General features: G+C 44.6%; 4 protein-coding genes across 4 annotated transcripts; all 4 read left to right on the top strand.

Annotated features, from left to right (window-relative positions):
- Positions 1 to 3,878: 3,878 nt before the first annotated feature.
- INS49_012456 (uncharacterized protein) lies at positions 3,879 to 4,745 on the top strand (the record flags this gene model as incomplete). Its single annotated transcript, XM_043173159.1, has 1 exon — positions 3,879 to 4,745. The coding sequence occupies one exon, from the start codon at positions 3,879 to 3,881 to the stop codon at positions 4,743 to 4,745; it is 867 nt and encodes a 288-aa protein (XP_043022456.1).
- A 1,386-nt stretch (positions 4,746 to 6,131) lies between these two features.
- On the top strand, positions 6,132 to 6,971 carry INS49_012455 (uncharacterized protein; the record flags this gene model as incomplete). Its single annotated transcript, XM_043173158.1, has 1 exon — positions 6,132 to 6,971. One exon carries the CDS (start codon positions 6,132 to 6,134, stop codon positions 6,969 to 6,971), a length of 840 nt encoding a protein of 279 aa, XP_043022455.1.
- Positions 6,972 to 8,233: 1,262 nt separating this feature from the next.
- On the top strand, positions 8,234 to 9,678 carry INS49_012454 (uncharacterized protein; the record flags this gene model as incomplete). The annotated part of the gene is made up of 2 exons (XM_043173157.1): positions 8,234 to 8,389; positions 8,461 to 9,678. The coding sequence occupies 2 exons, from the start codon at positions 8,234 to 8,236 to the stop codon at positions 9,676 to 9,678; spliced, it is 1,374 nt and encodes a 457-aa protein (XP_043022454.1).
- A 1,983-nt stretch (positions 9,679 to 11,661) lies between these two features.
- On the top strand, positions 11,662 to 12,872 carry INS49_012453 (uncharacterized protein; the record flags this gene model as incomplete). The annotated part of the gene is made up of 2 exons (XM_043173156.1): positions 11,662 to 11,899; positions 11,968 to 12,872. The coding sequence occupies 2 exons, from the start codon at positions 11,662 to 11,664 to the stop codon at positions 12,870 to 12,872; spliced, it is 1,143 nt and encodes a 380-aa protein (XP_043022453.1).
- Positions 12,873 to 13,393: the final 521 nt, after the last annotated feature.

The following is a 13,393-nucleotide window of genomic DNA, read 5'->3' as shown; positions in this document are numbered from 1 at the left end:
TAAATTTAACTTTAGCTTTTTTTATAATAATTATATTAATTTAATATTTTAAGTTTTTTTATTATAATGCAAGAAATTGCTTATATTTAATTATAAATATTAATAATGCTTTAATATTTAGCAAGATTTCTTAAAAATAAGTTTAATTATATTTATTTTTTAAGATAAATTAGCTAATTGCAATAATTATTTTTATTTAAAAAATATTATTTCTTATAATTTAATGCATAAACGCTTTATTAGCTAAGAAATTAATATTTATATAATAAATTTCCTTATTAAGTTTTACTTTTATAATATAAATATTATTATTATAATTATTATCTTAATCCTATTTATCTTTATATTTATAAAATTTATTTTTATTATTTATCTTATATTTTTTAAACTTACTTAAAAAAGTATTAAAGTTATCCTTATAACCTTTATATTTATATTATATTAAATAGCTTCTTCTTACTAAATATTGCTTATTAGCTAAATATTTAATTAATATCCCTCCTTTTTATAAATATAATATCTTTTCTTTTAAAATTATTCTTTTCTTTCTTCATAAGCATTATTATTTTAAGCTTTATAATTAATGCTATAGGATTTTAGCTGCTTAAAGCTTAAATAGCTTAAGTTTAATTAATTAAACCTTTAATTTCCTTAAAATACTTAAAATTATAATTATTATTCTTTCTTTAACTTTTAGTCATTATATTTATAATTAATATAATATTAATTTAAAACTTTATTTATAATATAAATTATAATTATGCAATTAAGTTATATTTTTATTATAAATCTTAAGTTTAAAAATAATTTTTTATATAATTAAGTTAATTTAAAAAGAGCTATTTTTAACTTAGGAACTTCTTTATAAGCTTTAATTATTATTATCTTTAAGTTATTTTTCTTAATATAATTTTAGCTTAATGCTTATTAATAAAGTTATAGCTTATTAAATATTAAATATAAAACTTTATATAAATCTTTATTTAAGTTTTATATTTTTATTTTTATAAATATTATTATTATTTAATTTATATAATAATATTAATAATTAAGGTTTATATTAAAATATATTTTAATTTTAAGGTATATTATTATAAATATATTAATTTAATTTATAAAATAAAGATAATAAGCCTTAGCTTAATTTTTAAGTATTTAAAAAAAAATTATATAAAATTAACTTAATTAAATTTTAATATAATAATAAATATTAAAAAATATCTTTATCTTATTATTTAATAAATTATATAAATTCTTAATATATTTATAAAAATTATTAAAGGTTTTTATAAATTGTGTTAACTTTGCTAAATTTAAATGCTTATTAAAAATATATTATAAGGGAAGAGTTTTATATAAGTTATACTTTTTATTTAATAAAAGTATTTTTAAGGTAGTTTAAGATTATATTAAATATAATATATATTTTTAATATAAGCTTTATTTTTATTTCTTTGCTAATAATAATAAGCCTTATTAATTATATTAGTTTTTAATAAATTATATTATTAAGTTTAAGTTTTATAATTATATACTTAAAGCTAATGATAATAATAAAAATTATCTTAGGAATTATTCTTTTAATAATTATTATTATTTAAAGCTTGCTTATAATGCTTATAAGGGTTATGTTTATAATTATTATTTTTAAAGTTATATATAATATTTATTTATGCTTAATTTTAAGGTTAATAAGGCATTGCAAAGCTTATTATTAATTTATTTTAATCTTTCCTTAATTTAAGCTATAGTAATTAATTATAATATTATAAATTAATTATTACGTTTTATATAAATACCTTATATTTAAAAAAAAACTTTTAAGCATTATTAATAAGGATTTAATAATGCTTTAAATATTACTTATATTTATATTATATAATTTTTATAATAAGTAATAAAAAGATTATTATTATAAAAGTTTTATTATATATAGCTTGTTAAAGTATTTATTAAATAGGTAATTAAGTATTTTATTAATACTCTTTATATAAGAGCTATAAACTATAATTTTAAGTTAATATATTTATAATAAGCCAAGTTAATTAAAATTTAAATAAGCATTTTATTAATTATATACCCTTTAATAAAAGCTAATAGCTCCTTAATATTATTAGCTATACTTATAGGTTTTTATAGTAAATATTATAAGGAGTAAAATTAATAAAATAAAGAAATATTAATAAAATAGGTAATATTTAAAAGTAAGTTAATAATAATAATTTAATGATAAGCAAGTTATGGTTATTAAAAAAAAGAAGTTATTAATTCCTTTAAGCCTTAAAAGCTAGGGCTTTCTTTTATTATTAAGTCTTTTTATATTAGTTAAAAGTATAATATATGGCTTGCACTTATTTATAATATAACATTGCATTAGCTTTAATAATTATAATAATTATAAGCTTTATTTATTTAATAATTATAATAATTATAAGCTTTATTTATTAATAAAATAAAGCTTTATTAAATTTTGCTAAGTTTTAAAAAGAATTTAAAAATAAGTTTATTTTTAATAAAGTTTTATATATAATAAATATATATTTCTTAAATAGCAATAAATATATATATAAATATTATAAAGAATGTTATTTAATTTATTTAATTTTTATAATATTTACTTAGGAAGTTTAATAATATAAGGAGGCTTAAAAAAGTAGTTATTATTATATAGCGCTTATTAATAAGGAGGATATAATTTTTAAATTAAGGAAATCCTTATAGGGTTGCCTTTTTTACCTTATTAATTTATAGTACCTATAATTATTAATTAATATTAATAGGTTTCTTATATGTATAATAATTATATGGAAAGCAATTGTGTATTGATGTTATTTTGTTTAAATTCTAAGAGGCTACGTACCCCGGAGGGGATAACTAAAGTAGCCTTCCAAGTGCAAGGGTCGTACTTGCTAACAGTGGCAGCGTTGGAGGTCGTCAGTGTAACTGGCAAAATGTGACAAGCAAAACATCGTGTATGTAAATTGAAGCGGATTTGAGCCGCGATCTTCATTCTTTTTCTGTTTTCTTGAAACAAAAGGCTCTAACACTCGATAATTGACTACTGCTAGATCGAGTGATATGAGTGCACAGGGAGTCCTACAGGGAGCGTTTGTCTGCGGGCCGTTTCGTCACGATTATAATGAATGTTATTCTTGTGTGCTCGTTAAGTTCCGAAAATGACGATTTGTCCACCACACGAGTTCATCTATCACAGCGAGAAGTAGAAGTGCAGACGGCCTTCGGCTGGCCAGGCCGGCCTGGTAATCTTATACGATGAGGCAGAGTGATCCCAGCGGCCGCCGGGGTTGTCTGTACCCGGCAGCCGATGGCCATCTGGCCGCTACAACAGCTTGGCAACACTACTGTGCAACTGCGGTGCGCGAAGGAAATGTCTTGAGAATGCTTGATTGAGCCAATCGGGCTGGGGAGTTCGGTTCCTGTTAATCCAGCCTACAATCTCCCACGCTGACAATAACGGGGGAAAGGCTGCCACCTGCTTGGCATAAGCCGGGACCACGGATTCAGTGCGGCTGTGATGACTTCCACTGGGGCTTGGATATTCCCCTTCCCGCCGCTGATTACAAGTCTCACTTTCAACCGCAGCTGTCTAAGTAAAGCTATTGCCAAGTAGGTATTGGAAAATAATTTGCATCCTCCTCTTCAAAACGTCCAAGAGGTGGAATGGTATAAAGACTGGTATGCAGTCGCAACAGAAGTGGTTGAATCCAGATTATCAAACACCATCTCGCCACAAAATCCCACCAGACTCCCAGATTCACAGATCCAACTTTTCTTGCTCGCCAAGTAACAGTCTCACAAACTCTAACTCGCCATAAACCATCTGTCCATTCCCACTCAGTTTGAACAAGTAACGAGACATGTCTTCGCTCATCAAGGCTGCTCTTTGCGCTGCCTCCCTGGCGTCACTGTCCGATGCGGCCCCTGCAAACCTGAAGTCAACCGTGCAGTCTCGTTGGGAAGAGTGCCCAACCGGCACATGGTACTCCCAGTGTGGTCAAATCGCTGGCTGCTTCGACTATGACCCTTGCATCAACCCACCCCAATCGTCAACCGTGCAGGCTCGCTGGGAAGAGTGTCCGACAGGCACGCGGTACTCAGCGTGCGGCGGCACCAAGGGATGCTTCAACTACGACCCGTGTGTCAACCCATCCCAACCAGCACCGCCGCAACCACCGCCGACAACCCTGCCCGCCTGCTCGACCGACCCCGTGAACCCAAACCGGATCCTGCCAACCACCTACTGGCCAATCAACCCCAACTCCCCGGACCAGACCTACGGCGCCGAGCCCGCCGTCCACGTCAAGAACGACACCAGCGCCGCCGACGGCGTGGTCCAGCAGCAGGTCCTGGTCTTCGAGGGCGTCGACGCCGCTGCCAAGAAGTGCAGCGTCGGGTGGTTCCTCAAGATGCAGGAGGACACGATCTTCGAGGTCGAGGGCGGCGGGTACGTGCGCATCACGCAGCTGGACGGGCTCGCCCGGGGCCAGGCGCCGGCCTACAGCTCGGCGGCCGCGGCCGAGAGGGCGGATGCGGCGACGACGATGCCGGCCATGGGCGGGTGGGACGACAAGACTGCATATATGGGCATGACGTCCGGGATGATGCAGGAGGTGGCGTGCTCGGATGTCTTGGCCTTCCGGGCGTACTTGGACCCGGTTAACGACGGCGAGGTGTACATGGAGCCGAGTGACAGTGTTGGTATTGCTGTTACTTACACTTGCTAAAGAGGGGTTTGATTTTTCACCAGCGATACTAATTACTGAGGAGTTTGCCTTTTGGCTCATGCATAAGTAGCATATAGAGTAAAAGACCGTCAGGTCAAGTTGTGATAAAGAGAACAGATTTATGTTTAGCCTAGTGTGTGTGACGGTACGGGCTTATAGACTGCTAGGTGTGTTTCCAAGGGATTGGAAATTACTGGTCTTTTGGCCGAGTGGTTTATTATGCCAGCAGTTAATACATCGTCTCAGTGTGGTTAGTTACCAAAGGTGTGGGTGGGTGCGTTAGTTATTCAATATTAAGTGCTGATGCAAAGATGTAAATGTCTCCAGCACATTTTTATGTAGTCCGTTTCTTGCTACTCTGAAATATCACTATGAAGCCCATTGGAAGGAGTGAAATTGCTACTCTCTTTTATCAGCACAGGCAAAATTGTCAAAAACAGCAGCGAGTGGCCTGAAATGGCAGAAGACAACAGGACCTTGGTGGCTACCAATCTTATCTACAAGTTTACAAGTAGCCTAAAGCGGACTTCAATGTTCTCAACACTAGCTGAACTTTGCGTTCAGCGTTGAGGTTCAGGAAAATAGGTGTGGCAGCCTGCTGATGGCTTGGAGGAAACGCAACTGCACGGCTGAACGATGCATACAGCAAGTATTCTCTGATGCTATTCATCATTTTCAACTCAACGCTGCCTACCGCGAATCTGCGGATAAACCATGGACACAAACAATTCATCAGATTGACAGTATCTGTCAGTTGGGCTCTAACAATTCCTGGATGTTGGTCTGGCGAGCATAACTTGGCCGATTCTCACACTCCAAAGGTCATCAGTTGATAAGAGTGATCAGTTTCATTGCTTACAGTTCCAGACTGGGTGTTTCTGTCTTCTTCTCGTGTGAATTCAGCAGCCGCACGCCTTTCAACAACTGTTCTGCTTCCTGTTCTTATAAGCAGATACAAATGCCTCTGGGGTTAAAGAGCAGCATTAGTCAATAATGGCGCGAGTACCAACGAGCGGTTTTCGATGAGCAGATCATGATATGCATAAAGTGGAGACAAACGCGCATTGGAAGAATCCACCGTCTTTCCTTATGAATTATACGCTGCATCCTATCAGCTCGACTTGTGGCTGCAGGCTGGTTCCGTGCCGCGACTGGGATCAGTCGGGCCTGGTGAGTCATGCCCGTCCTAGTCGGGCTCGGCGGGCGGCATAGAGCCGGCTCGTTATGGTCCCGTCTGACGATGCCTCGCGGCCGAGGGGCGAGTCTAATTGAACATGTTCACATCGAGTCGCAACGCCTTCTCTCCTGGAGTCCAAGAGCACCGTGCAACTCACTATTGCACCCTGCACCCCTCACATCCGGATCCGTGCATCCAGGTTGTGCATCATGTCAACTGGAGCCCCCGCCCCACGGCTTCGTGTTCGGCGCGCCACCCCCGATGACGCAGGCGCGATCGCGAAGATTCACTTCGAGGCCTTCGGGCCCGGCGTAATGAACAAGCTGGTGCACCCGGGTGGGGTGAGCGAGGACGCGCGGGCAAAGTTCGCCGGGGGGATATTCCCTCCGCCCGACAAGGCGGCGGACCCCTCCGCCGAGGTTATCGTCATGGTGGCGGAGCTCCTGGCGGGGGGAAGTCAGGCCGACGGCGGCCAGGACCCCGTGATCGTGGCCTTTGCCAAGTGGAAGCTGGTCAGGGAGGCGCAGCCCAGGGAGGAGTGGGAGGACCGCCACGACATGACGGAGGAGGAGCTGGGCGAGGGCGCGGACGCGGCCGTGTACAACAAGTTCATCGGCGGCTTGCACGAGATGAAGCGGCGCTGGGTGAAGGGGGACCCGTGCCTTCGTGAGTCTCTCATCCCCCCACCCCCAACGCGGCAGACTGTGGCGGGGTTACCTGACGACATGACAGATCTGGGAATCCTGGCGGCGACGCCTACTCGGCACCGGCTCGGGGCCGGGTCAGCCTTGCTCAAATGGGGCTGCGAGCTTGCTGACGGGGAGAACAAGACGGCGTGGCTGGAGGCATCGCCGGCTGGGTATTCTCTGTACAGAAGATTTGGGTTTGAGGACGTCGATGTTCAGGACCTCAAGCTGACAGAGTTATGGGGCGCGGTGAGGTCCGAAGGCGAGAACTGGGGCGCCGCATCGGCGGTGGCGCTCGCTGGCGAGCTCCCAGATGGCAGCTTCAGGTCGGTGCTGATGAAGAGGTTACCCAAAACGTCCTGAGCCTGAGGGACGAGTCGTGGGCGGATGGGTCTTCGAAACGCCTCGTGGGGGCCGTCCGTGGACGGTGGACGGGCACTAGCACCAAGCTCGTGTCGAGGCTGCTCGTGTCAGCTGCCACAAAACTTCAATAGAGTGCCAGTGCTACGTGCAACTCAGGATGCCGGCTTGAGGCGCTGGAGAATGGGTCTCATTCCGAAGAAATTAGAAGCTTAAATCGCGCCGGATGATATGCGCCTAGTTGACTCGTGCATCGATGGACGACTGACTGCTGATTGCACCGGATAGCGCCATTTGCCTTTCTCGCTTGGCGGCCTGTCAGCCCTTCATGGTCGGGAAGGGATGGTCTGAAAAAGTCTCCGATTTCTCATGATCATGCCGCGTCCCGTATGGCTTTGGGTCTTGATTGTACGTGTGCGCGGCCGGACAGAGGCTCCGTCGACAGCGTGTTGGACGGCGCTGCGGACGCGGAGTTGTTCCGTCCACGTCAACTTGACTTCCGGAACAAGATCGGCAGGGTGGGATACGGGGGGTCAGGCGCTGGGCTTGTTCCGACCGACGTCTCGGCAGTGTTTGGAGCCGGCCTCTAGCCCCACATCCAAGGCGTGTTGACCCTGTAGTGTGAGACGGGGGGCCCCTCCTTGGCCCAATCTCCACAGCCACACAGACGTGCAGCTGCGATTTGCCGGCGCGCGCACCTTCTGCGGCCATTCGCTGCAGTGGAGGCGGTCAGCACGAATGAGAGTTGGATTGCGTGGATAATGTGCTCATCATGTAGGCTGCGTGCGCTGTAGGGTAGTAGATTGGGTTCAAGCCTGCATCGGAAGCTACTGCTTCCACGTTGACGAGCTGATCTAATGCGTAAACCGCATGTAATTGGCATGTGATTAGGGGTGGTAGCCACCCTGCTGGGCAGGCGCCTGGGAGCTAGCGAGTTATCTTGGGACAATCTTGAAACGCTTTATCGTCAAGATCCCCGGGGTTTTGCCCAACACGGTTCACGACGCACTTCCAAGGTTTCTCTATTGACTTTTAAATTGTCCTTCTGTAAACTTTCCCAGCTTTCTGCTCTTTCAAACAAAACATTTTGTACATCTCCCGAGTCTCTCAGACCGTATAACAGAGCCCTTATCATCTCATCTTAACCAACTTGCAGCTGTTGCTACGATCCTGACCACAGACGGACCCTCCTCCTAACAGGAGACACTTGTACCTGGACCGAAGAAGAGACAACCACGACAAGACACCTACTTACTCTACCGAAGATGAGTCTCGAAGTCGGCAGCTTGCCCTCGCCAACAGGGCCTTGGAGCCCGACCCACAACACTCAAAGCCCCTCCTTCGACCCTGCCAAAACTGTCCAGACATCGCTTAGCAGACAGCAGCCGTCCGTGTCATCACGATTCAGAGACCTAGTGAAGGTGAGCACTCGAATGAGTACCTTGGGTGGAGTCTCACTTCCCACGTACCATGGCTAACCACCAGCTCGTAGTTCTTGTCATCCGTCTCTGGAGACCTCTCCAATGTCACCGCGCCACCATTCTTTCTAGCCCCGTCTTCCGTGGTGGAAGTCGGCCACTGTTGGAGCCAACGGCCCGGCGTCTTCGCTGCGCCGGCGCTGGAACCTGACTCGGCGAAACGAAGTCTGTTGGTCTTGCGCATGATCCTGATTGCGATGCGCAGCCAGTTCTACGTTGCCGGGTCGCCCAGTGTCAGCATCAAGAAGCCCCTGAATGCCTTCCTGGGCGAACTGTTCCTTGCCTCTTGGACACAAGTCCCAAAGGGGAAGAGCAAGAGCAAAGGCAAGGAGAAGGGCATCAAACTCGGGATGGACAGCGGAGACGGAAAGCCAGCTACGACACGGCTTGTGGCCGAGCAGGTCTCGCATCACCCTCCGATCACAGCCATGGCAATCATCGACGACGAGCACGGCATCCGAGCAGACGGCTACGCCCGCGTCGAGATGACCTTCAGCAGCAGCGTGGACATCCGGCAGATCGGCCACGCCATTGTCCATATCGACGAGTACGATGAGGACTATCTCATCCCGCTGCCAGACGTCAAGGTCCGAGGTTTCCTGTCCGGCAGATTATACCCCGAGGTGCTTGGCACATACACAATCGTGTCTAGCTCGGGCTACGTCAGCGAGATCAACTTCTCCGGCGCCGGTGTGTTCCGGGGCAAGAAGAACACATTCGAGGCCAAGATGTACCGCAAGGACGACCCGAAGAAGACGCCACTCTATGAGGTCGCTGGCCAGTGGAGCGAGGGCTGGACGGTCAAGGACAGCAAGACCGGCGACGTCCTCGAAAAGTACGACGTCGACGCCGTCGAGAACAGGCCTGCGCCAATGGACATGGAGCCGCTCGAGAAGCAGGACCCGTGGGAGTCAAGGAAGGCCTGGGGAGGCGTCATCGATGCGCTCGACAGGGGTGACTTCCGGGACACGGTCACGGAGAAGTCCAAACTCGAGCAGGCGCAGAGACGCCTGAGGGCCGAGGAGAAGACCAACGGGGAGACCTGGGAGCCTCTGCTGTTCAGCAGCAAGGAGGGGGCTGATCATGAGGTCTTCCACCGGCTGGCCAAAGGGACAAGCTGGGAGAAACATCTGTCCGATGAGAAGACGAAGGGCGTATGGAGGGTCAAAGATGATGAGAAAGCAAAGACGGCGCAAAGACCATTTAGAGGGGAACTTACACCTCTTGGCTAGGATGGGGAGCCAGACTTGTTTCACTCATTTGTTGTTTGTGAGCGTTGGCGTTCTTGTTACGGGACTCGGCAGACCTAGCACACTACAGTAGCTTTCAAGGAATAGGAAATATCGAGCGTCACATTCTTCTAATTTGCTGCTTCAAACGACGTGCCGTTTGTAAAAGCTTCGGAATGTGTTCGTGCTAAGCATCGGAAAACTATGAGAAGATGTATTGCTGTGTCGCTCACTTTGCTCTTCACTACTATCGATGCACGTCGTTCTTTGTCAGGGTTAATTAACAGTCGCTCGTTGGAGACAGAGTCAACCTAGGATTCAAGATTGCTAGACAAGTAGAAAGGAAAAAAAGTAACATTCGTCGGTGGCTCCCACGAAATAAATTTCGTCAATAAGTAGTGATCACGGTACTGGAAGTACTTTGCTTTTCTTCGGACAACGGGTGAATGCCCGACCATATTCAGAGGCGAAGATTCTACGCATATTATTAACTTCCACAATTAGCATGCGAATCCGCATGTGGGTATTGTGCTCTCGACACTCAGACCGCACTCGAGCTTGCTGCCACCACAGCTTTCCTCGAGACCATGACTACCCGCATCTTCTAGCGACACCACGCAGGAAGACACACCAGGTGCCTTGGGCCTCCTGAGCCTGCATTCCTTCTTCATCACAGTCTGGGCCGTCTCCCGACCGGTCTGTCGACACTGAGGCACGCACAGCCCGGTCTCGCTTATCACGCTCGGGAACCACTGACGGGTATGCGAGCTGCAGCGCCAAGACCAGTAGAGACAAACACGTTCGTTTTTTCTCGCCAAAGGAGGCAGGTGAAGATGTTGTTCCCGCATCTCGTGGAACGATGCCAGCGTTGAGATTGTGCGGACAACTGCAGGTGGGGACATGTTCTGACGGGTGAACAAACACATCACGATGGTGCCGTACAATCACTCTGTTGCTGGAACACTGGAGTACGCTTAAGGGTGCTGTCGTTGTATTGTTGTGAATTCGTAGAGCGTTACTCTGGTTGAGAAGCTCTACTAGCCGTTCGCTCGTTCACGCTCACAAATTAAGTCGATGTAAGTACCCACTCAAGCACCACCCCCCTCCCGCATAGCGTTTCCCACCAAAAAGCCTGAATTTAGCCTGTTTATAAATAGATCTAGGAAAATATAGCACAAACGAAAGTTATATACAAATTTAAAGGATTTTATACTCATTATAAATATATTTTTAAAAGATTTATTATATATTTATAATGATATTAAATAAATAAAAGTACTTTAAAGGTTGAAAAGTTAAAGGTCTTGCATTGCAAAAGTGCTTAAGTTAAAGGTTTTAATAGTGAAAATAATAACTTTTTTTTTATAAAACCTTTTATTTTTAATTATCTCTCCATATTAACATTATATAAGAAATTTTATAAAGTTTATTCTTAATAAATAAAATATTTATTAATTTTTTTATTTAATTTCTATATTAATATAAATTTAGTTATTAATAAGCTGAAATTGGGCTTTTTGGTGGGAAACGGCTGTGCGGGAGGGGGGTGGTGCTTGAGTGGGTACATCGACTTACGACCTTTGGTTCATCGTGGAAGCAATCAGCTGCTAGAGGTCTTGGGCTGCTTGTATCTATGTTCCATCGAAGCAGGATATAGAGACATTTTGGGTGAAACACCTGCAACACAAACAACCCTACAATGTTTGGATTATTTGCGGCTTGGGGAGTGTTTGCTCGGGAGGAAGTACCCGCCGTCGGGACGTTCCTGGAGGTGCGTGGATTATGATGCGAGTCTCTAGTGGTATCGATTTCCTCGGAACACTGACGACGGAGCATAGTTGTAAGGGCCTCGCATCGTCAGGATGTGACTACATAAAGCAGCTGCCCCAAGAGCTTCCTCGTCTGATTGAAGCGAAGACTGTCACCAACAGATTTACAACTTTCACCTTATTCAGAGCCATCTGCCCTCTTCGAGCAGCCTCCAAAATGTTGTTCACTCAAGTCTCGATCCTCGCTCTCGCCGTACTAGCTGCCACTCATCCTGGACATGAACAGGAAGAGCATCTTCAGACTATCAAGGCCCGCGCAGCGAGGACCAACACCAAGCGGGCCCTCGAGGGCTGCGCTTCCCAACTCGAGGCTCAAGGTGTCCATGCTCGTGCTATGGAGCGTCGCAAGACTACGTTTGATGCTCAACGCATTGCGAGGGGCATTCCATTGGACGGTATGCCGTGCTTTCAACCACCATAATGAATATTGGAGCACCTTGCTGACCGTTTCTAACATTGGTAGCTCCTCACGCGATGATCAATGGCAGAAAGATGAAGCGAGACACTCCCGACGTCCTCAACAAGGATCACCAAGGCGACATCGATGCCTTTCAGGCGTGGGTTAACGAGACTTACGTGTTCAACGATACCACTTCCACGGTCCTGAATCCCGAGGGCGACATCGGGCCGTTTTATGTCCCGGGTGAATATATCCGCAGCTACTTGTGTACGGATGAGGATTGCCCGGACGGAGTATTTGTCATCGCTGACATTCAGTTCATCAACGTGGACACGTGTGAGCCCCTAGCAGACGTCTGGGCCGACGTCTGGTCGTGCAACGCAACCGGGGTGTACTCAGGCATCCAGTCCGACGTGAACGGGGACCCATCCGACGCTGGGAACCTCAACAACACCGCCCTGCGCGGCGTACAGAAGTCCGATTCCGACGGCGTCGTTCAGTTCTGGTACACCTTCCCGGGCCACTACGCGGGCCGCACCAACCTTCAGCACATTATAGTGCACGAGAACGCGACTGTCCTGCCGAACGGGACCCTGGCCGGAGACGGATCAGTCTCTCACATCGGACAGCTTTTCTGGGACCAGGATCTCATAGATGAGGTTGAGACATGGAGCCCATACACTGAGAACACGGCACCTCCGACACTCAATTCTGAAGACTTCGTCTTTGGCGAGCAGGAAACGGCGGACACCGATTCAGACCCGGTCTACAGCTACACTTTGTTGGGGGAAGATGTAGGCCTCGGAATATTTGCGTGGATCGTTATTGGCATCGATCCCTCTGCTTCTTACACTCCGACATACTCCTTCGCTCTCACTGAGGGCGGTGGCGTCGCTGTTGGCAGCAATGATGAAGGCAGGCGGCTCTCCGGGCGGCCCTGGAGGCTTTCATCCCCTCTGCTAGGCTAGGCCTTCTCGTTCTGCACCTACCGATCTTGTGTAGCCATGAACAGACATTGGAAGTGCAGGAAAAAATCGTGGCGACTGGTGTTCCGTCGTGGCGTATGCTTTGTTTTCTCTTCAACACCAATTATTACATTCATAGCTTTATCTTTCGCTTCTCAGTGAAGTACACGTTTGAGTCAATGTTTCAATATCATGCTATGATCACCATCACCTGAGATGCCTTACACATGTGATAGCGTGTCATTGTAAGACACACGACTCGACAGGTCCGTCCCACAACAAGTGTATGGTACGCAAATAATGCGTACATGAGCCGACTTATTTGCAATGATAATCCAATCGCAACGTAGATAAAGAAGCTTTGATAAGCTTGAAGACATCTGGCTACATATATATGCGCACACATCGAGTAGTATCAGAGCAGAGGCACATATAGCTGCGCTCATCTTGGATTCTAGACCTCCAAGCACGAGACGTACAAAGATGCAGCAAAGTGGTCGCACGGGGGAGGCACCGGATATCAC

Source organism: Diaporthe citri, assembly GCF_014595645.1.
Source record: "Diaporthe citri strain NFHF-8-4 chromosome Unknown scaffold_6, whole genome shotgun sequence".
Lineage (NCBI taxonomy): Eukaryota > Fungi > Ascomycota > Sordariomycetes > Diaporthales > Diaporthaceae > Diaporthe > Diaporthe citri.
This window is presented reverse-complemented; position numbering and strand designations above follow the sequence as displayed.